The sequence below is a fragment of the Oratosquilla oratoria genome, chromosome 21, assembly GCF_046742065.1.
Source record: "Oratosquilla oratoria isolate Oo_2021 chromosome 21, ASM4674206v1, whole genome shotgun sequence".
Classification (NCBI taxonomy): Eukaryota; Metazoa; Arthropoda; class Malacostraca; order Stomatopoda; family Squillidae; genus Oratosquilla; species Oratosquilla oratoria.
In genome coordinates, this window is record NC_134797.1 from 19,504,837 (window position 1) to 19,527,862 (window position 23,026).

Genomic DNA, 23,026 nt, shown 5'->3' on the forward strand with positions numbered 1-23,026 from the left:
TTCCATATTAAGGGCCCCTCTTGTGTGAGTGTGTGTTTGTGAGTGTGTATGTTTGTGAGTGTGTATGTTTGCATGTATGTATATATGTATGTAGGTACCCAATTGTATTTACCTAATTGTAATACACAGGAATGAAAAATTGTTCATGGAGTTCTCTTTCTTACGTTCTAAATTATCACACCAAGCTTCAGATTTATGTTTGGTTCCAACTTGGGATGTATCCTTATTTTCAAATTATCATACTTAGATTTAAATTCATATATTGTTCCAACTGGTGTATGTGTGATTTACCATGGTCTTGGATCACATTTGGACTCGTGATCGACAGCTATTTCCCTCCTGGAAGATAGCTCAGAACTCATATATGACCGATCTATGGGTGATACTATGACCTTACATGCACACACACACCCAACTCCCTGCCCATGAGAGTTGGAGTAAAAACCCACAGCGCAGTGATACTGAAATTATTTCAGCCCTGGGTGGGATTTGAATCCGGACCACCATAGTGGCAGCTGCAAATGTTACCACTGCACCATCAAGTCGTGTGTGTGTGTATTTACCTAGTTGTATTATACAGGAAGGGAGCTATGCTTGTGGTGACCCATCTTTGTATCTCTCAGCATCAACTTTTTTCTTAACCCCTTCCATACGGTGCCGCACACGTAGGCGTCATGGGGAGCGAGTGTATTCACGAGGCTGCCATATCGGTGTCTTGATTATATTTATTGTAGTCGCCCCTCCATAATGACATTCTTTCTAATTCTTTTGTAATCGCATTTTCTATGGTTATCAAAATTCACGGGTGAAGAGAGAACGATCGATATAAGCGGTGACTATATTTTATGATGCGAGTATTATTACGACACGTCGTACGGCTGGCATTGGCTGCTGCCACCGAGATCTAAGTCCATGACGCCTACGTGTGCGGCACCGTATGGAAGGGGTTAAATTCTTAAATAGTGTTTGCACACACTGTTTCTTTGTCCAATTTGTTCCAAGTATCCATCACTCTGTGTGGGAAGCTATTTTTTTTTTTTTTTTTTTTTAAGATCTCTTCTGTAATTATCTTTTTTTTTTTTTTTTCCATGTCCTTGTTTTTCCATTGTCCCATTTCAATAAGTCATTCTTATCTAAGATTTCCATTCTCTTCATAATTCTATAGATAGTAAGTCTCCTCTTTCCCTTCTTTGTTCCAGAGTTGGTCATTCTAATTTGGACAGTCTTTGTTCAGATGTCATTTTAAAAAGAGTTGGTGCCAGTTTTGTTGTTGCTCTTTGTATTCTTTCTAACTTCTTTATATTCTTTTTGATACTGGGTGTCCATAGTGTTGCTGCGTACTCGAGTTTTGGTCTTATTAGTGTAGTTAATTTCTTTTTTATCATTTCCTCGTCCAAATAGGCAAATGCCACTTTTATTGACCTCAATAAATTGTAGGTTTCTCTGACTATTTTATTAATATGCTTATCTGGTGTCATGTCTTTGCTGATCATCACTCCAAGGTCTTTTTCCGAATTTACTTTTTTGACCTCTTCTTCACCAATTTTATAATCTCTCGATATTCTGTTTTTACTTTTTCCAAATTCCATTATACTACATTTCTTGATATTGAATTTCACTTCCCACTTTTGAGTCCATTTCCAGATCTTGTCCAAGTCTTGTTGTAATGAGTTGCAATCCTCCTCCGTTTTTACTTTCTTTAGTATTATTGCGTCATCTGCAAAGAAATTCATATAACACTCTACTCCTTCGTCTATGTCGTTTATGTATATAGCAAACATGTTCGGTGCCAGTACTGATCCCTACGGGACACCACTTATCATTTCTTCCCAATTTGAGAATTCGTCTCTAATTACTACTCTCATTTTCCTCCCAGTTAGGAAGTCTTTCATCCATTCCAATGATTTTCCTCTGATGCCACCTATTGATTCTATCTTCCTTATTAGTTTATTGTGTGGTACCTTATCAAATGCCTTTTGTAGGTCCAGAAAGGCACAGTCTGCCCAACCATCTCTCTCTTGTGTTATGTCTGTTAATCTTGAGTAGAAGCAGATCAAGATTGTTGTACATGATCTTCCTAGTCTGAATCCAAATTGATTTGGAGTCAGTATAGTTTTTTCCTCCAAATGTTTAACCCATCTATTTTTGACGACCTTTTCGCGAATTTTTGCTACTATGCTTGTCAGGGAGACCGGTCTGTAATTTAATGGGTCTTCCTTGTTTCCTCCCTTATAAATTAGTACAATGTGTGTGTGTATGTGTACACACGCACAATTGCTGAATACGAGGAAGAAAGATAAGGAAATTCAAATATCAGCATTAGGGTTAGAGATGGAGTGATTAATCAATCAATCTTTTTCACCCACGAGGAACTAAAATGAAAGGGAAGTGGGTGTTGGATGGGAGTGGGATAGGTGGAGGTGGGTGCATGCTTTGGCTGGCCACTTCCCTCATAAAGGGAATATAATATATAGACAGATGATTGGAATTTAAATGATCTGCAGATGAACCAAGATTTCAAGGAATTACAGTTGAGAAGGATCACTGGATGCGGCTCATTGAAGATTCTATTTCAAATATTCTTAATCAAAACTGCTCTACTACATCTTGTAAGTAATGAAAATGATCTTGTATCAGTCACTTTTTTTCCTTTCTTTAATTCATGGAAATAAGTTGGTCCTACATTATGTTAGCATAGTAACCCTAAAGGAAAATGTGTAGTGTCTCCTCATCCACTGCCCCTAAAAGCTCTTCACTTAAAACAGGGTGGCATGTAGTATATATACTTTGATATTCACTGACTTGTTTCCTTCAAAGAATTTATGCTTTCTTATTATTTCTTTAATTTTCTTTTTCTCTGAAGCAGATGTATTGGAAAGATATCAGAATGAATTCCCCAACTTAACACTAGAAGGAATAGTTGAACCAATGCTACACCGTGTTGAGACAGTCTACATCCTGGGACTCCTCCTCCTTGGAGAACGAAGAAAAAAGGTTCAGGCACAATTAGCACACCTCAGACTTATCCCAAGATTGTCCAAATTGTTTGACCATTTTATATGGAGATGTGACGGGTAAGAATTTGTTACTTATTTGTTAACCAATATTCATAGAAAACATTCTTGCAGCTGGTCAAGATTTGCTCAAGAGTCCTTCAACAATTGATTAAATTTAGTTGTAGAAATCTTAACATAATTTAATGGTATTTGATGATGTCGGAGCTCACTTTTCATACTATGAGGCACACATGCACTGACAAATGCCTGTATCTTCCATCCTAATCCCACCTTTACCTTTCTTCCTTCATCCACTCACCACCTCAGACACCCCACCATATTCCTGTCCCTTTCAGTTTATTTCACTTGATGCTAACACATCCAATTGTTTTCTTGCAAACATATGATCAATCTCTTCCCCTTTGCTCTCCTCTATACCACCACAATTAGCAAGATGAGTACCAGCAATTTACAAAATGGAGCACTAAGATTGATAACAGGATGCACCAAAATCACTCCTATAAGACATGTACATTCAGAAATCAAAATCCTTCCCATAGAACATCACATGAAAAATGAAAGGAACACAATTCTATCCTAGGGAGAAGACAAGGTAGGGGTGAGTAGAGAATGGTGTATGGATGATGCTGTGATACAGGGAAGGAAGTGGGTGAGGGATGGGGGGGTGAGGGGAGTATGTGTGAATGATATATTGACACAACTTGAAGGGAGTTTTCCCCATCTCTTTTTCTGCATGAAGGGGCAGAAAGTGGGGGGTAGCCAACTAAATGAAGCGGCCTTGCTGTGGATGTGTCTTGCGACACTGCTTCAGACTCAGGGCAGTGGGCGACATACAAGGATGCCTGTCATCCAGGAGGAGCCAAGATAAGGGAGAGGGATTGGGTGGATGGGAGTGGTATGTGTTAGGGATTGAATGGGTGGGAGTGGATTTTATGTCTTTATTTTTTGGCTACCTCCCTTGTAAGGGAAAAAACCTTTGGTATATCTATATATGTATATATGTATCTTTGTAAAATAGAACTACACAAGTGTTCCACCAATCCTCTGTCACATTCCCTCCCTTAAGCAGTTTCACTAGACAATTCACTATAACTGTTCTTTTCTTACCAGCTTTCATTACCATGATCTTTTATTATAGCCCTATATTTTCTTCTCCCATCACAGTTATCTACCTGGCATCCCTCACTACCACAATCTAAGCACATTTCTAACAGTTTCTCTCCTATTGTTCTTACCTGGCACCTTGAAGCTCCCTATTAGTCATCTCCTAGTCTAGCAGTCAGATCCCCAACACCGCTGTATTTACATTCTTCCCAAAACTTTTTATAACTTGAATCAGTCCATAAAGGCCTCCTCTCTTTATTTTTTGCACTACCAGGACTGTATGCACTCACAAAAGCTCACATATCTCATCCCAACTTCATGGATACACACATTATCCTTGAAGATACTTCCATCCATTTGACCTCTTCAATATAAGTCAAATTCTTGCAGACAACATTAGGTGCCTGATGTACCATGATTCATCACAATAATCTCATTATAAAATAGGTACAGCTGTATTACTTATTTTCTTTCACTCTGAATATTAATAACCATAGAAAATATGATCAAGTCAGTTCACAGAATATTGGGCTCACTCAGCTATAATTACAAAATAAATATAATCAAGATGCCAACATCGGCATCTTGATATACTCACTTGTGCCTTATGACGTCTACATAGGCATCATCGTATGAAAAGGGTTAACAAACTTTCACTGCATAGTACCCATGGTTAACCACTTCCATACGGTGACGCCTACGTAGGCGGCATGAGGAGCAAGTGGGTACTCGATGATGCCAACATCGGCATCTTGATTATATTTATTGTAGTCGTACCTACGTAACCTCCATTCTCTCTAAACTGGCTTCATCATATTTTCTATGGTTATCAAAATACACGGGTGAAAGGGAACGAATGATTGAGCACTGACTTTATTTTTTATAATGCGATTATTATGACGCAACATTGCACATCGGGCAGCTAATGCTGCCAGACGTGCGATGTGCCCCGGAGTGAAGAGGTTAACTTAGTAATTCTATGTTTGTGTAAATACTTTATTGGAAGCTTGCTGGCTGAGCGGGTTAGTGTGTCATTACTTGCGGCGAAGGTCGAGGTGAGGGCGGTTCGAGTCCTGACACTGGTAAAGTTGAACCAAGGGCATGGTTCGTTAAATTCCACGCTACAAAGCCCTCTGTGAGGGGCACCGTCCTAGCCTCCCGATAGTGGGGAGTGTGTGACGTTAAACCATATCATCATCATCATCATAAATGCTTTATCATTTTTGCAGTTACCAGGAACGGTTAAGAGTGCCGGGGCATCAGAGTTCTTGTGAGTGCTCACCAGAGGTTGCCCTAAAAATTCAGTTCCTCCGGCTTGTACACAGCTTCTGTGATCAGTCAGAATACAGGGTGAGTGGAAAGTGTTTTGATTAATTTGAATATAATCCTATCATTATTATTCTCCCTTGAAGGGGAAAAGGTCTTTTGATATGTGTATATACATGTATGCGTGTACTAAAAAGCCCTTTCTAAGGGGGGGGGGGAGTTGGTCCAGTCAAGGCATATGACTACTCTTAATTCTTAACCTGTCCCACACCCATCCAACAATGATTGTTGTCTCCTGTACCTTAATTCCTTGTGGATGACAGTTCATCCATACCCCCCTGCCCACTTTGAGTCAGAACCAGTAGCAGCAAGACACATATTTTGTATGTGTATATTTGGTATGTGTAAATGTATGTATGTATATATGTGTTTGGCTACCTCCCCTCATATTCACTCCTTCCACCTCTGCCTTCTACACCTCTTTTACTAACCTTTCTTTACTCATTCTTTCCATGTGTTCTAACCTTCCTAATACTCTTTCATCAAACCTATCTCCCAACTCGCTTTCAAACCCCTGTTCTCCTCCTCACCTCCTCATTTCTCACCCTATCTAGCCTAGTACATACATATACCAAGGCTTTTTCCCCCTTCCAAGGGAGGTAGCCAAAAAGGGAAAGGCATAAAAACACTCCCACCCATTTCATCCCTAAATACACTCCACACTCTTCCACCCTCACTCTTATCTTGGCACCTCCCGGATGACGGGTCATCCCTGCATCTTATCCACTGCCCTGGGTCAGAGGTAGTGTCGCAAAACACAGCAAATCCACAGCAAGACGGCTTCATTAAATCAATGACCCCCCCCTCTCTGTCCCCCCGTGCATAAAAAGAGAAGACAGGGAGAAATCCCTTCAGGCTGCATCAAATTTTGCTCACATACACTACCTCATCCCTCATCCCCCCGCCCATTCCACCTCATGCATCACAACATCATCCATATACAACCATTCTCCATTCACCCCGTCTTCTGTCCTCTCCCGTCCTTCCTCAACAGACATTCCCCTCTTCCCCAAAGCCCCCTTCACCCCATCCATCCACCTCATCCTAGGACGTCCCCTCATGTTCACTTCCTCCACCTTTGCACTCTACACCTCTTTTACTATTCTTTCTTCATTCATTCTTTCCATATTGATCTAAATTGTTGTATCGAGTATTGACTTATTTTGTTAAACAAGAGATAATGTATTAATCTTTTATTGCAGTACTTAATGCTGACCCCAGTTGAGTACCAGGAGGTATGTGGGCTGAACAATGCACAAAGCCGCACAGGTTTAGATTATTCTTTGGGGCAAACTAGTGCCCCTCTATCCCCAAATCAGTACCCACCAGAGCTCATGTGTTGTGGTTCACAAGGATTGTTATCTAAGATTATAGAAGCCCTCAAGAGAGAAAATACGGGATCAACATTCAGGTATGCCTCTTGATACATTCATATATGTCTAATTTAGTTTCTTGAAATATTTAGATTACGATTACAGTGACTTTCAGTTGAGATTATGTGGCATCTTATTTCAAGAGTGATTATACCTAAATTGTGTGGATATGTAAATTAGAACTTGATTTTGAATGGCATTGAATGCTCATTATGTTCATATAATAGTACATGCATGCTCAGATCACAAAGAAGGCACTCCACAATATGTACATATATACCCAAAAGGCCTTTTCCTCCTTACAAGGGTGGGTGGGTGAATCAAAGACAACACCCATCCCATATCCATCCAAAACACATTTGTCCACCCATCTGAGCACCTCATGGATGAAGGTTCAACTTGCCACACTGCTTGGGCCAAAGGCAGTGCAGTGGGATAAAGTACTTCCTCAGTAGAGCCCAACACCCAGAGCTGGTTCACCACCACTGTTTCAGTGCCTGGCAGTGGTCCATGAATTCTTCCACAGACCTCTATGGGAAGAAACTTTGGACTGTTGTTTAATGTTATATTAGTGTGGGACTGAATCTCCTGCAAGAGAGGTCCAGGTTGACAGATTAATTAATCAATTGCATTTACCTTTTACCCACACCACAGATTTTGGTTTTCTCGGGCCATAGAAAGCTATCTACGGAGTTCCACGCCATTTGCTGACCAGTTGTTCTTGCTGAGACGAGGCCTACAAGAGGTAAGGCAAGGGTTACTCTCAGTTAACCCCTTCCATACGGTGCCGCACACGTAGGCGTCATGAGGAGCAAGTGGATTCGCGACGCTGCCATATCGGCGTCTTGATTATATTTATTGTAGTCGCCCCTGTGTTTTTACATTCTCCCAAATGCGCCCTTAATCCCATTCTCTGTGGTTTTCAAAATTCGCGGGTGAAAGAGAGAACGATCGATATAAGCGGCGACTATATTTTATGATGCGAATATTATTTCGTTACGTCGTACGGCTGGCATTGGCTGCTGCCCGCGAGATTTAAGTCCCGTATTGAAGTGGTTAAAGATGTATTTTATCATTTGGTGAAATTGTGTCAGGTTATATGGACCTGAGAGTTCAATTCCATACTACAAAGTCCTCTGTAAGGGCCACCATTCTAGCCTCCTGATAAAGATGTATTACCTGGTTGTATTTTACGGGACAAGACCTATGCTCGTAGTGACCTGCTTTTATATCTCTCCACATCCAGTTTGTTCACAATATCTTGTATAGTTATGGCCCTCACTGTTTCCCCGTTTAGTTTGTTTCAGACATCAATCACTCTGTGTGGGAAGGTATTCTTTTTCAGGTCTCTTCTGTAACTGTTCTTCTTTAGCTTCTTCTTGTGTCCTCTTGTTTCTCTTCTGTCCCATTTTAATAAGTCATCTCTATCAAGAACTCCCATCTCTTTCATAATTCTGTAGATAGTCAGCAGATCACCTCTTTATCTTCTCTGTTCCAATGTTGATACATACATACATATACCAAAGGATTTCTTCCCCCTTATAAAGGAGGTAGCCAAAAACCAGAATGCATAAAAACCACTCCCACTCATTCCAACCCTATCACACTCCACTCCCCTCCACCCTCCTCCCTCCCTCCTATCTTGGCACCTCCCGGACGACAGGCCATCCCTGCATCCTCTCCATTGCCCTGGGTCAGAAGCAGTGTCGCAAGACACAGCACATCCACAGCAAGGCTGCTTCATTAAATCGGCGACCCCCCTCTATGCCCCCTCATGCAGAAAAGGAGAGGACAGAGAGAAATCCCTTCAGGCTGCGTCAAATTTTTCTCACACATACTCCCTCAACCCCCCTCCATTCCACCTCATACATCACAACATCATCCAGATACAACCGTTCTCCATTCACCCCTGTCTTCTGTCCTCTCCCATCCTTCCTCAACGGACATTCCCCACTTCCCCAAAGCCCCTTTTACCCCATCTATCCCATCTCATCCTAGGTCGCCCCCTCATGTTCACTCATTCTATCCATGTGTCCAAACCACCCCAGTGCTCTTTCATCCACCCCATCTCCCACCCCCCGTTCTCTCCTCAACTCCTCATTTCTCGCTCTATCCAGCCTAGTAACCCCTATCATACTTCTCAGACACCTCATTGCAAACACATTCAAACTCCTTCTCTCCTCCTCTCTTATGTTCCATGTTTCTGCTCCATACAGTGCTGTTGGTACAATCACTCCTTCATACAATCTCCTCTTAGCATCCACTCCCAAATGTCTATTTTTCATTACACTTTTTAATCCACCAACATTTACTCGCTTCTCTCAATCTACTTTCTACCTCCACCTTCACTCCTCCCTTTCCTGTATACTATACTAAGGTAAATTCAGTTAGGTAAAGACAGACATATATTCATATATATAAACACATATATATATTTCATGACTGATCTGGAGCTATGGGTCTTGTGCAATGAAATAAATTTTTTACTCCTTATAATGTTATTCCTGTGAAATCCAATGTTCTTGTTAAATTTCTTCTCAGTTGTTATCCTTGGCATGGCTTTTTTAATTTCTGATAATTTTGTCTGATTGATCCAGCATTTGACAGCATCACTCTTGCAAGGAGATCTGGGACCAAATCAGAAGGAAGTACTACAGTCCACATTTGATCTTCTAGGGGAATTACTGAAGTTTAAACCTTGAAGCTTTTCGAAGGCTTGATCATCTCATCACTGCTGGAACAAAGGTGTGGAAAGGGTCTGTTTGTTCATTCTGTGTCTGCATACAAAGGATGTAATTCCCTTTATAAGTACATACATACATACATATACCAAGGCTTTTTCCCCCTTACAAGGGAGGTAGCCAAAAAGGAAAAGGCATAAAATTATTCCCACCCATTCCATCCCTGTATACACTCCACACCCCTCCACCTTCCCTCTCATCTTACATACATACATACATATACCAAGGCTTTTTCCCCCTTCCAAGGGAGGTAGCCACAAAAGGAAAGGCATAAAAACACTCCCACCCATTTCATCCCTAAATACACTCCACACCCCTCCCACCCTTCCTCTCATCTGAGCACCTCCTGGATGACGGGTCATCCCTGAACCCTGCCCACCGCCCTGGGTCAGAAGCAGTGTCGCAAGACACAGTACATCCACAGCAAGGCCGCTTCATTTAATCGGCGACCCCCCCTCTCCGTCCCCCTTTGCATATAAGGAGAGGACGGGGAGAAATCCCTTCGGGCTGCGTCAAAATTTACTCACACATACTACCCCACCCCCCACCCCCCCGCCTATTCCTCCTCATGTCGTCACAACATCATCCATATACAACCATTCTCCACTCACCTCTGTCTTCCGTCCTCTCCCTTCCTTCCTCAACAGACATTCCCCTCTTCCCCAAAGCCCCCTTCACCCCATCCATCCACCTCATCCTAGGACGTCCCCTCATGTTCACTCCCTCCACATCTGCCTTCCATACCTCTTTTACTAGTCTTTCGTCACTCATTCTTTCCATGTGTCCAAACCATCCTAATATTCTTTCATCAACCCTCTCTCCCAAATCCTTTTTCACCCCTGTTCTCCTCCTCACCTCCTCATTTCTCACTCTATCTAGCCTAGTAACCCCCACCATACTTCTCAGACACCTCATCTCAAACACATTCAAACTCCTTCTCTCTTCTTCTCTTATGTTCCACGTTTCTGCCCCATACAGTGCTGTTGGCACAATCACTCCTTCATACAGTCTCCTCTTCGCATCCATTCCCAAATGTCTATTTCTCATTACACTCTTTAAACCACCAAGGCATTTACTCGCTTCTCTCAATCTACATTCTACCTCCACCTTCACTCCACCTTTTCCTGCTACACTTGCACCCAAGTATCTAAAACTATCCACTTCCTCCAGTCGCTCTCCCTTAATGTTCACTTCCAGTCTACTGCCACTTTCACCCCTTGTACATCTCATCACCTTACTTTTACCCACATTTATCTTTAGCTTTCTTCTATCACATACTCTCCCAAACTCTGCCAGCAGCTTCCTCAATCCCTCCTCTGACCCTGCCACAAGCGCAGTGTCGTCCGCAAACAACAGCTGGCTCACCTCCCACTTTTCTCCATTTTCTTTAACCATCTCCAATCCCTGACTCACTACCCTAGCATTCACCTCTCGCACCCCCCCATCCATGTATAAGTTGAACAGCCATGGCGACATAACGCATCCTTGACGAAGTCCCACCTTTACTTCAAACCACTCACTCTCTCCATTTCCAATCCTAACACATGCTCTACTACTCACATAAAAACTCTTGACAGCTCCCAAAAGCTTTCCTCCTATCCCATAAATCTGCATAACCTCCCACAGTGCCTTTCTGTCTACCCTATCATAAGCCTTTTCCAGATCCATAAAAGCCCAAAAAACATCCTTCCCCTTTCCTATAGCTTTCTCACATATCTGTCTTACCACAAAGATCTGATCTACACAACCTCTACCCGTCCTAAATCCACACTGTTCCTCACCAATTACTCCTTCTGTTCCTCTCCTAATCCTCTCAATTAAGATTCTCCCATAAGCCTTCCCTACTACACTCAACAGGCTAATCCCTCTGAAATTACTACATTCACACTTGTCCCCTTTTCCCTTGTAAAGAGGAACTATACAGGCACTACTCCAGTCCTCCGGTACTTTACCCTCTCTCCAGCAAACATTAAATAATCTCACCAACCAGTCCACCATCACTGAACCCTTTTTCAGACATTCTGCATGACATCCATCCAGACCAGGTGCCTTACCTGCTTTCATCATCTTAACAACTGCCTTCACCTCATCCTTCCTTATTTCTCCTCCGTTCTCCTCACTCATCACTCTCATTTTCTTCGTATTTCCCACTGCAGCTATCTTTCCTTCCCTATCCTCCTTCACATTTAGCAACTCCCTAAAATATTCTGCCCATCTTCCCCTCACTGCCATCTCTTCCATTATCAACTCTCCATCTGTACCTTTTACCTTTTCTTCCCTACTTGATTCGCCTCCTCTTCCTCTCTTAATTTCTTTCCAAAACATCTTTTTATTACTTTCAAAATTTTCTGTCATACTCCTACCCCATTTCACATCTGCTCTCCTCTTTGCCTCCTTTACCTTTTGCTTTACTTCTCTTTTCTTTTCTTTGTACCTCTCATATGACTCCCCTGTCCTCTTTTGTAACCAATCTGTGAATGCTCGCTTCTTCTCTTCTACAACCTTCTTTGTTTCCTCATCCCACCATTCACTACCCTTTCTTCTATTTCCCCCTGTCCTTCTTGTTCCACACACCATCCTTGCACACTTTAAGACTCCCTCCTTGAACCATCCCCACTCCTCCCCCACACCCATCTCCGCTCCCTCCCCCACTCCCTCCCACTCCTCCTTCAGCTTCTTTTCGTACTCCTTCTCCTTTTCCTTTTCATTCAAGGAGTTCACTCTAAGAACCTCCCTACCTTTTGTCCCTTTCCTCCTTCTCCATCTATCCTCCACTCTCAACTTACCTTCCACCAAAAAATGATCTGATATTCCCCCACTTTCTCCCCTTAGCACATGTACATCCTTAACTCTTCCTATCATAATCCTATTTACCACTACATAATCCATTAGCGCTCTATCTACCACCCTTCCCTCCACCACCCTCTCCCATGTGTACTTATGCTTGACTTTCTTCCGAAACACTGTATTTGCTATCATCAACTCTCTTTCTAGACACATTTCCACCATCAACTCTCCACTACGATTCTTTCCTGGAACTCCACACTTCCCAACCACTCCATCGATTGGACCATTTCCCACTCTAGCATTAAAGTCTCCCAGTACTATTACATTGACATTTCTTCCTAAACCCTCTATGCACTCATTTAAATCTATCCAAAAGGCCTCCCTTTCTTCCATGCTCTTCTCACTGCCCGGCCCATATGCACTTACAAAGACCCACATCTCCTTTCCCAGTTTCACCTTCATCCACATTATCCTTGAGGAAACCTCCTTCCACTCCACTACCCCTTTACCTATCTCCTCACTTACAAGAATAGCCACCCCTTCCCTCCCTCGCCCTCTCTTCACTCCTGATAACCTCCCACTTACACTCCCAAACATACACTCACCCTTCCCTTTCAACTTAGTTTCACTCAAAGCCAACACATCCAACTTTCTTCTCACAAACATACTACCTATCTCTTCCCTTTTACTCTCATCTGTACCACATCCACGCACATTAAAAGACCCAAACCTTAGGGTGCTGGCCCGAGGCCCGCCAGCACCCCTTATGTCTTCACTTTTGTCTTTAGGATGTGTACCTCGTGGGGCTACAGGGAGAAGGATGCCTAGTCCCTCTCCCCGTCCCTTTCTTCTCGCCTCTTACGATCCAAGTGGGAAAACTTGGTGGCAGTATTCTTTTCCCCCACCACAGGGAATTCCCCCAATCAGAAAGAGAATACTCAGAGAAATGGTACAGGACAGCAACAAGGGGTTGGGGGACAGCATAACGGAGGGACAGTCGTAGTATAAAAGTGTCATCATTTCTCTATGAACAGAATTTCTTCTATCATAGACAAAATGATGTGTGGCTCTGGTCCGTAGGGGCGCCCCATATAGACCCTAAAGTATCGACTGCATGCTACTTTGCCACAATAACAAGCAGCCAATACCCCAGACTTTATAAGTGGGATGTCTAAATCAAAGCATACACCCGTTCACCAAAAGCTGTATTCACACATACACACACAAACACACACACACACACACACACACACACCTTAGGAATGAAGGGTCATGCTTGCCACTTGTTGATAAAGTAGTAGGTTTTTATAATGTGTAGTGTAAAGAGATTGAATATATATCTTGTCAGGTAGTTAAGTGAAAAACACTTGATACCACTACATTAATTGTCAGTATCTGCTGTATTTCTTATATTATCATTTCATTGGTGTACCATAATGAAAATTATAATGCAGTTCTCAGGTTGGTTAAAGTGAGCATTTATTCATGTTCTCCTTTCAGAAATAAATATTAGAATATTAATCTCTTGGATCACATAGAATAGGATATATGCTTGTCCATTTTCCTAATCTTAATACAGGGTAGCTTGCATTTGTCTGCATTGTTACAATTCTTGCCATGCCTAATATTATATGCCTTTACAATATGAGTGGTTGCACCTCAAAGATAATAATGACCAAACTTTCAGAGTTTGTGTAATGAGAAATAGACATTTGGGAATGGATGCTAAGAGTATGAAGGAGTGATTGTACCAACAGAACTGTATGGGGCAGAAACATGGAACATAAGAGAGGAGGAGTTTGAATGTGTTTGAGATGAGGTGCCTGAGAAGTATGATAGGGGTTATTAGGCTAGATAGAGTGAGAAACAAGGAGGTGAGGAGGAGAAGGTGAGTGGAAAGGGAGTTGAGAGATAGGGTTGATGAAAGAGTATTGGGGTAGTTTGGACACATGGAAAGAATGAGTGAAGAAAGATTAGTAAAGGAGGTGTGGAAGGGAGAGGCAGAGGGAGTGAACATGAGGGGGTAACCAAGAATGAAATGGATGGATGGGGTAAAAGGGGTTATTGGGAAAAAGGTGAATGTCCGTTGAGGAAGGACAGAAGAAGACAAGATAGGTGGTGAATAGATAATGGTTGTGTATGGATGATCTGATGCATGAAAGGGAGTGGGTGGGGGATGGGAGTGAGGTAAAATGTGTGAAAAAAATAATTTGATGCAGCCCAAAGGGATTTCTCCCTGTCTTCTCTTTATCTGCATGAGGGGACAGAGAGGGAAGGTTGCCAATTTAATGATGTGGCCTTGCTGTGGATGTGCTGTGTCTTGGGACACTGCTTCTGACCCAGGGCAGTGGGTGAGATGCATGACCTGTCATCCAGGAGGAGCCAAGATAAGAGGGAGGGAGAGGGATGAATAGGAGTGGAGTATGGTGGGATGGAATGGGTGTGAGTGGTTTTTATGCCTTTGTTTAGACGGGAGAGGACAGAAGACGAGTGAATGGTTGTATATGGATGATGTGATCCATGAGGTGGAATGGGTGGGGGGTGGGGGGAGAGGAATATTTGTGAGAAAAATTTGGCACAGCCTGAAGGGATTTCTCCCCGTCTTCTCCTTTTCTGCATGAGGGGACAGAGAGGATTGTTGCCGATTTAATGAATTGGCCTTGCTTTGGATGTGCTGTGTCTTGCGACACTGCTTCTGACCCAGGGCAGTGGACAAGATGCAGGGATGACCCATCATCCAGGAGGTGTCAAGATAAGAAGGAGGGAAGAGGGTGGAGGGGAGTGGAATGTGATAGGGATGAAATGGGTGTGAGTGGTTTTTATGCTTTTGTTTTTTGGCTACCTCCCTTATAAGGGAAAAAAAGCCTTTGGTATATTTGTATGTATGTTTTTTGGGTATCCCCCTTGTTAGGGGGAAAGCCTTTGGTATATGTATGTGTATATATATATATTTATGTATATTAATATATTCCTAATCTCAGTCTTATAAAATCCTTGATTACTATTTTTGATGTACATCTACATGAAAGCTCTCATAAAATTCATAAGCACCTATGTGGTAGATTAAATTTAGATATTTAATTGCACAGCTAAGAAAAAAAAAAAACTAAGTCCCATGAGCCTTCTACAATAAAGAGTATTTGAATTTTTATCAGTATTGGAAATCTAGAGGAACTACATACATACATATACCAAGGCTTTTTCCCCCTTACAAGGGAGGTAGCCAAAAAGGGGAACTAGAGTTACAGAATAAATTATATACCTTTTTTTCAGTGGTTATTTGAATTTATTGTTCCTATCTTTCATTAATTGTTAAATTTCTCTCCGTAAATTAGGAGAAGAAGTTGTTCCGGCTGGTGCGAAACAATTTAGTTGACTCCAACATGCTGGTTCGTTCGTTGGTGTTGTCACATGACCGCTTCACCAGTGAGGGTGGTTACCCAATGCAGTATGCAGCTGTGTCGCACACGCTAAGTCATGTGGCTTCATTTGCTCAACGGCTTGACTTTCTGGTCAGGCTCATCAAAACTGTTAATGTTACCACACTTACACAGGTATGTATGTGTGATGTGAAGTGATGTACTTCCTTGGTGTATGCCCCCACATAGTGATTGTTATGGTAGAAAATATATAAATGCAATAACAGAAACAGTGAAAATATAAGAACACAATTCCACTGATAGTTTGAAGTTCAAGCCTTCGAGTCTTCATTGTATTTTGAATATTTTGCATGTAACTTATATTCTTAATGTCAGAAAAGATTTTTTATATGTATATACATATGAGGAATATATGAGGAATGAGGAAAATGGAGGAGAACCAGATACCATATGTGTTAACATATCAGGGTTTGATGCATACTTTATTTCTCACAGGAATCAAATTTGTGTAATTTTGATGTACTCTGTTTCTTGGATTTTCTGTAGGAAAATGTGAGTTGTTTGAACACATCGCTAGTCATCCTGATGGTAGGGCATCGAAGATCAGAGCTGCCATTATATTTAGAGGGGTTGAGAAAACATGCTGAACCACAATTGCTTCCAAATCTCAGGTCACTACTACTCTTTTGGCAAACACATTATTTGCACAACAAAGACAAGGACTGCAACACACTGCAAAGGGTAAGTCTATTGAAGCATTTTGTTCTTGTTTAGTCTACAGTCTAAATAATGCATGCTCATCAACACACATACTGAGACACTGAAATATGGAGAAAACATAGTAATTATGGGTGACTTTAATGCAAAGGAAATAAATTTGGAAGAATTGACAATAAAAGGTGGAGAGGAACTCTGGGGCAATGTCCTACTGGTTCTGACCATTGATTATACATTGACTCAATGGGTGAAAGAAAACATTAGATACAGACACAACGAAGAACCATTGAGACTAGAATTAATATTCACTTCTGAGCCTGAAATTGTAGAAGAAATAAATTATAAGACACCAGTTGGGAAGAGTGACCACATACTAATAGAGTTTGAACTGAAGGAACAAAATGTTGTGAGAAGAAATGAGAAACATAGAGAAGGAAGATTAATGTACAACAAAACTGGCTTTGTAAAACTTAGAAAAATTTTCAAAATGTTATTTGGGAAAGCAGGAACATGTACATGCAGACAAATATATATAAATCTAGTCACAATTAACATTAAGAGACTTTATAAAAAATTGTGTTGGGAAAAGTGATGTAATGTTAAAATTGTGATTGTATAAAACATAGATAAGTACATTTTTTGTAAATATATGTACATGTCTACTTTTGATTGCTTGAACACACATGAATATAAATGTATTTGATTTTTCTTTAAGTTGTTTGAAATAGATCTGACATCTGCTTATATATTGATTTTCAGTTTTGGTACCATATTGTGTTTTCATATTTGTAGAAAGCAAAGTGATATTTGCATTGTTAGACATCTGAAATATCTTAAATATCTTATAGGTTTCTTGTATATGCTTTTCTTAATTAAATATTTACCCTTTGAACAGAGTTCGGGAATAAGTTTTGACTTTTGGCGGGAAACTGTGTCAACATTAGTTGCTGAAAATAAGTTCACTCCAGAATGCATCTTCCACTACCTCACCCCTGAAGACTTGAATAATTCGCGAACCAGTTAACCGGAGGCCTCGCTTGTATGGCAAATGGAACGTTGTTTGATGGGGAATATTGAAGCTTTTGTATTTTATAGACATTGAAGCATAACTGAATAGGGTTAGGTTTTTATGTCGGATGTTATTGAATGCATATGGATGAACCATTTTTGTGAAGAATGTTTTTATTTTCAGGCTTGAAAATACAGTGGAACAAGACTATTGAATAAGGAAAGATATATTCAATAATGATATACATTCATATTTTCAGTACACAATACACACTTGTATGTAAACATATATTCTTCAAAATATATATTTACATATATTTATGAACATATAATAAATATGTATTTATATATATTTATTTTTTCATTTTTCTTTTATTCTTTATTTTATGCACTTGCATTATCCCCACATTTTGGCATTGTATAATACTTGTCATAATGGCCACTTGACCCTCAGTGAAATAGAAATATGAATTGAGGAACCAGTCCTATCTTCTTCCATATCATGTTTGACTTCATGGTCAGCACCAGATCTATGAATATATATAGATAAATAGCATAGCAGGAGTACTTTGCCATTTAAATATGGGTGCAGAGGATGTTAAGTAACCCCTTTGAAGCCAAGCAGTGGCGATAGTGCCAGTATATAGATTTTTATCATGTATGTGTACTGGGGGGTACTGGCTGCATAATGATATGCAGTAAGTACTTGAGGAACTGTTTTTGCGATACCCCTACACACCAAAGCAGCACATCATTGTTTAAATTTGAGTAAAATCTTTATTCAAAATTTAATGCTGAAATGCATTTGTATTACTGCTTTCTGTACTTTATTTTGTTTCCTCAAACTTATTCTTTGCCACTTATTTGACTATCTCTTCTTTTTATAATCCTTCTGTGGCGGTGAAGAAAAGAATGCCTTTACCACAGTTCCATGCATGTTGTAGAAGACAACTAAATGGTACAGAGTGTAAGGATTAGGGGTCCTCACTCTTTATTTTTCTGCATGAAAAGTTGAGATATAAGTGGGTCTGGGAAGAGGACTAGAACCCCAGTAATTGGGTCAGTAAATGTTCATTGGTACAATCACTCTTTTGTACAGTCTTAAATGCATTCGTCTCCAGGTACCTATTTCTCATAACACCTTAAATTCCATTATTTGCTTCTTTAACTTTGTAATTCACCCATAAGTCCACTAATCCAGTCCCTGCCATACTTGACCCGAAATACTTAAAGCTCATCATTTCCACCTTTTTCCTTTTAAATTCAAACTCATTGCCACATTCTTCCCTTGTACATCTCATAACCTTACTTTTGCCCACATTTACTTTTAGCTTTCTCTTCTCATATACCCTCCCAAACTCATCACCAACTGTTTCACTGTCTCCTTTGACTCAGCGACCCCTGGTTTACTTCCCACATCATTCCACTCTCCCCGGCCCCAACACCTGTCCAACACCCTTCTTTTTACCTCCTGCACCACCCCATCCATATATGTCTTTACTACTTGTGTAAATGATTTTGATTACTCTCAGACTTACCCCTATTAATGTGGGACAATGGTAAAACAAGAGGACACGGAAAAAAATTGAAAAAGGATAGTTATAGAAAAAACTTGAAAAGAAACAGTTTCCCACACAGAGCAATAAATACATGGAACAAATTAGACAACAAAACAGTATGTGCTAACACTATACAAGATTTTAAGATAAAACTTGATGCGGAGAGATACAAAGACGGGTCACCACGAGCATAGCTCCCCTCCTGTATATTACAACTAGGTAAACTAGGTAAATACATGCCATAATACCTTACTGTCATATGCCTTTTCCAAATCCATAAAAGCACAAAAGAAATTCTTACCTTTTACCTAAAGCTGCTCGCATATCTGTAACACTACAAAAATTTTATCCATACACCACCCTCATTTCCTGAATTCATATTACTCTTTCCCAGTCACTCCCTCTGTTTCCTTATTTAATCTTCTCAATTAACAAATCCCCATATGCCTCACCAACTATGCTTAAGAGACTGATCATTCTAAAACTGCTACATTCATATCTGTCCCCTTTTCCTTTGTATACTGGAATTAAAGTATACATGCACTCCTAGTCCATTGGAACATTTTCCTCCCTAAGGCACACATTAAGAAATCTCACTAGCCAATCCACTATAACAATTTTTCCTTTTGTTAAGACACTCCACTTGACACTCACCCAAGTGCCTCATCAGCTTTTACTGCTTTCATTGGTTTTTGCCTCTCTTTTCCTATAGCCCTATCATTCTCCTTACCCATCACAGTCATTTTCCTAGCATCTTTCACTGCCACAGTCAAACCTTCCCTAACCTTCACATTCAGTAAATCCTTGAAATACTCTACCCATCCTCCCCTTACCACAGAGATGCAGTGTTCAGCCTGTCTAGCCTCCCTGCCAGAGAAGCAAGGAAGAGGTTCCAAGGAAAAAGAAATTTGTTGAGTTTGAGACCATTTCTCTGGATCAGGTCTAAAAACTCACTCTATTCACTTTCCACTTCTCTTCAACTATTTCCTCCTCTTTAAATTATTTATTTATATTTTTTTTACTCATAAGGAGGTGTCTGGCCTCCCACATCACCACCTTATATTTCTCGAGACATAGAAGCCCAAGCCCATACACTTGCCCTCCAATATATACAAAACTTCATGCACATTCAGCAAATGCAACACATACAAGTACCACCACTTATGGTTCCTCCTCATATGTACAACACTCATCAACAAAAACCAGAATTGGACCTACAATAATCACACAACAATTTTTACACCCAAAAACATAGATACATACATATATCAAAAGCCTTTTCCCCCTTACAAGGGAGATAGCCAAAAAACAAAGGTATAGAATCCACTTCCACCCATTCCATCCCCATATAATCCCAAAAACATACTAACACAAATCCATATTCAAAACATATCACAAATAAACAAACTGAATTATAAACACTTAGAGCTGGGTCATTTTCTACATAGAAACAACATACATAGAGCTCTAATTCAAGAAGGAAAACTAACACCACAGTCTACACAATCCACATTCACTAATTACACAACAGTGGATTTATAACACTTATACACAACTGTATACCTTTCAACAACAACAACAACAACAACAACAACAACAACAAAAAGACATCACAACAGAAATGCAGAAAAATTTTCTGCATTTCTGTTGTAGAGTCTATTAATTGTGATTGGTAATTAAAATGAGTGGGGGGAAAGGGCAGTGGAATAGGTGGGAGTAGGTACGTGCCTTTGACTTGGCTACCTTCCTTATAAGGGGGAAAAAGCTCTTTGTATATATAGATAGACAACAAATATAATCTTAATCTAGACACAAATAGGGAAAATTACTTGCAACATAAATATTTATATACTTTCCACTACATCAGTTCTTTTAGGCTACATCCATCAACTCCAACCACTCTGCTCACAAACCATATACTAGTAGGTGATTTGATTGGTTATCCCCCAATTTGGTTGAACACGCAAACAATAGACTGAAGGGGACAAATGATACTAGAACATCTCCTTAACTTAAACATAAACTCTAGGAACCACCCCACCAACCTCCTCAACATTACCAACAAACAACTTTCCATGACATAACATTGTATTCACCCTCCCTCAAAACACAAACAACATTGGAAACCATACATGATGATCTTTCCTCAGACCTCTTCCTAGTAAAGATATCAAACTAAAAAGAAAAATATAACCAACTTTCAAGAGAACATAAATGTAAATTCATAAGAATCCACTGAAGAAATAGAGAAAAATTTAAAGACCTTCAGCACAGGATCCATAGAGCAGTGAGATAGCATTAATCATTCACATGGCAAGCACAAGACATATTCTGAGAGGCTATAGAAAAAAAGGGAAAAAAAAGGAAAGTAAATACAACCCAATTACACACAAGAGATAGCCATCTTAAAAGAATGATAAAATGAAAATGAATAAATAAAAAAAAAAGACAGATATAAATGCCACCTCTCCTTTAACAAAGATGTGGAAGCGGGCAATAAAGCAATTAAAAAAAACTACCATACTGAAGGACCAGTTAAACCCTCAAACATTCACCAAAAACACCTCAGTCCAAAAGTAAGAAAAGCATCAATTGATATCCTCAACCACTCCTAGTTGTAAAGTAAAATTCCTACAATCTGGAAAAGAGCCCACATAATACCCTCATTAAAGATAAAACAAACCACTTAAAAACCTTGCACCAGTCTCGCTACTATCTACCATATCCAAGGTAATGGAAAAAACAAGTATATACCTACGAAAACATAGATGCCAAAATGCCTTTTCCCCCATATAAGGGAAGTAGCCAGCCAAGGCATGCGCTCATCTCGTATCCATTCAATACTCGTTAGTTTTCTCTTTTATTGTAGCTCCATGTGGATTAAGGGCCATTCATGCCCCCATCCACTGCCTAGGTCAGAAACAGGACCTGCCAGTTGAAACTGATTTAACCCCACTGATTCATTACATAGTGACCCTCTTCCCCTTATCCACTCATTAGTAATTTGAGATGACAAAGAAAAATCCCTTCAGACTGCATCAACTTATCATGCATTCACAGCCATTCTCCAACCTATCTCTTGCCTCATCCCTTCCCTTCTCAACAATCATACCCCTTTACCCAAAGCCCCCTTCACCCTATCCATCCATCCATCTATTTCATTCTCAGTCTTCCCTTCAACTTCATTCCATCCAACTTTGCCTTCCACATTAATTTTTTATTCTTTCCTCTCTCCTTCTCTCCATATGCCGAAACCATCCTTATAATTTTTGGGCAACTCAACCTACCAGCTCCCTATCCAACCCAGCTCTCCATCTCTTATTCTACCTACCTTAAACTCCAAGTATTTGCCCAATACAGTGTTGTAAGGACAGTCACACCCTTCACATAGTCTTCTCTGCATTCGTCCCTTGATACCTAGTGCTTGTGCCATTTTTCCACTCTTCCAAGACATTTACTTGCTTCCCTCACTATACAGAATACCTCCACTCCTGGTACATGTGACCCTAACTCTTAAAGCTCTCCACTATTTTTGGCGTCTCTAACTCACTGTTGCCCACTCCCCTAATACATTTCATCACCTTATTATTATCTGCATTTGCTTTCAACTTTCTCCTGTCAATAACCTCCAGAACTCTGCCATTAACTCCTCTAGATCCTCCTTTGACCCCATGACAAGTGCAGTCATTAGTTAACAATAAGTGGCTGACATCCCACTTCCCCTCACTCACACTAACCATTTCCAATCCCCAGCGTATCACCTTTGCATTTACCTCCTGTACTGTCCCATCCATATACACATTGAACAACCATGGTGATAGTACACAATCCTGATGTAGCCTGACCTTCATCTCAAACTATTCATTCTCACCATTTCTGACCTTAACATAAGCTCTATCACTACCCTTAGCCATTTTTTCCTTATCCCATACATCTGCAATACCTACCATGTGTTCTTTTTGACCCTGTCATAAACCTTCTCCAGATTCATAAAAGCTTTAAAAAAGTTCCCAG

At 40.4% G+C, this 23,026-nt stretch overlaps 1 protein-coding gene across 1 annotated transcript in view; it reads left to right on the forward strand.

The window, feature by feature from the left end:
* The window catches only part of LOC143036739 (short transient receptor potential channel 4-associated protein-like), a 37,867-nt gene extending 18,913 nt beyond the window's left edge, over positions 1–18,954 (forward strand). The window contains 10 exon segments of the mRNA XM_076204426.1: positions 2,505–2,609; positions 2,864–3,074; positions 5,351–5,471; positions 6,650–6,858; positions 7,475–7,565; positions 9,418–9,513; positions 9,515–9,565; positions 15,684–15,902; positions 16,275–16,469; positions 17,341–18,954. Coding sequence (XP_076060541.1) covers positions 2,505–2,609; positions 2,864–3,074; positions 5,351–5,471; positions 6,650–6,858; positions 7,475–7,565; positions 9,418–9,513; positions 9,515–9,565; positions 15,684–15,902; positions 16,275–16,469; positions 17,341–17,469 — 1,427 coding nt within the window. The 3' untranslated portion in view covers positions 17,470–18,954.
* Positions 18,955–23,026: the final 4,072 nt, after the last annotated feature.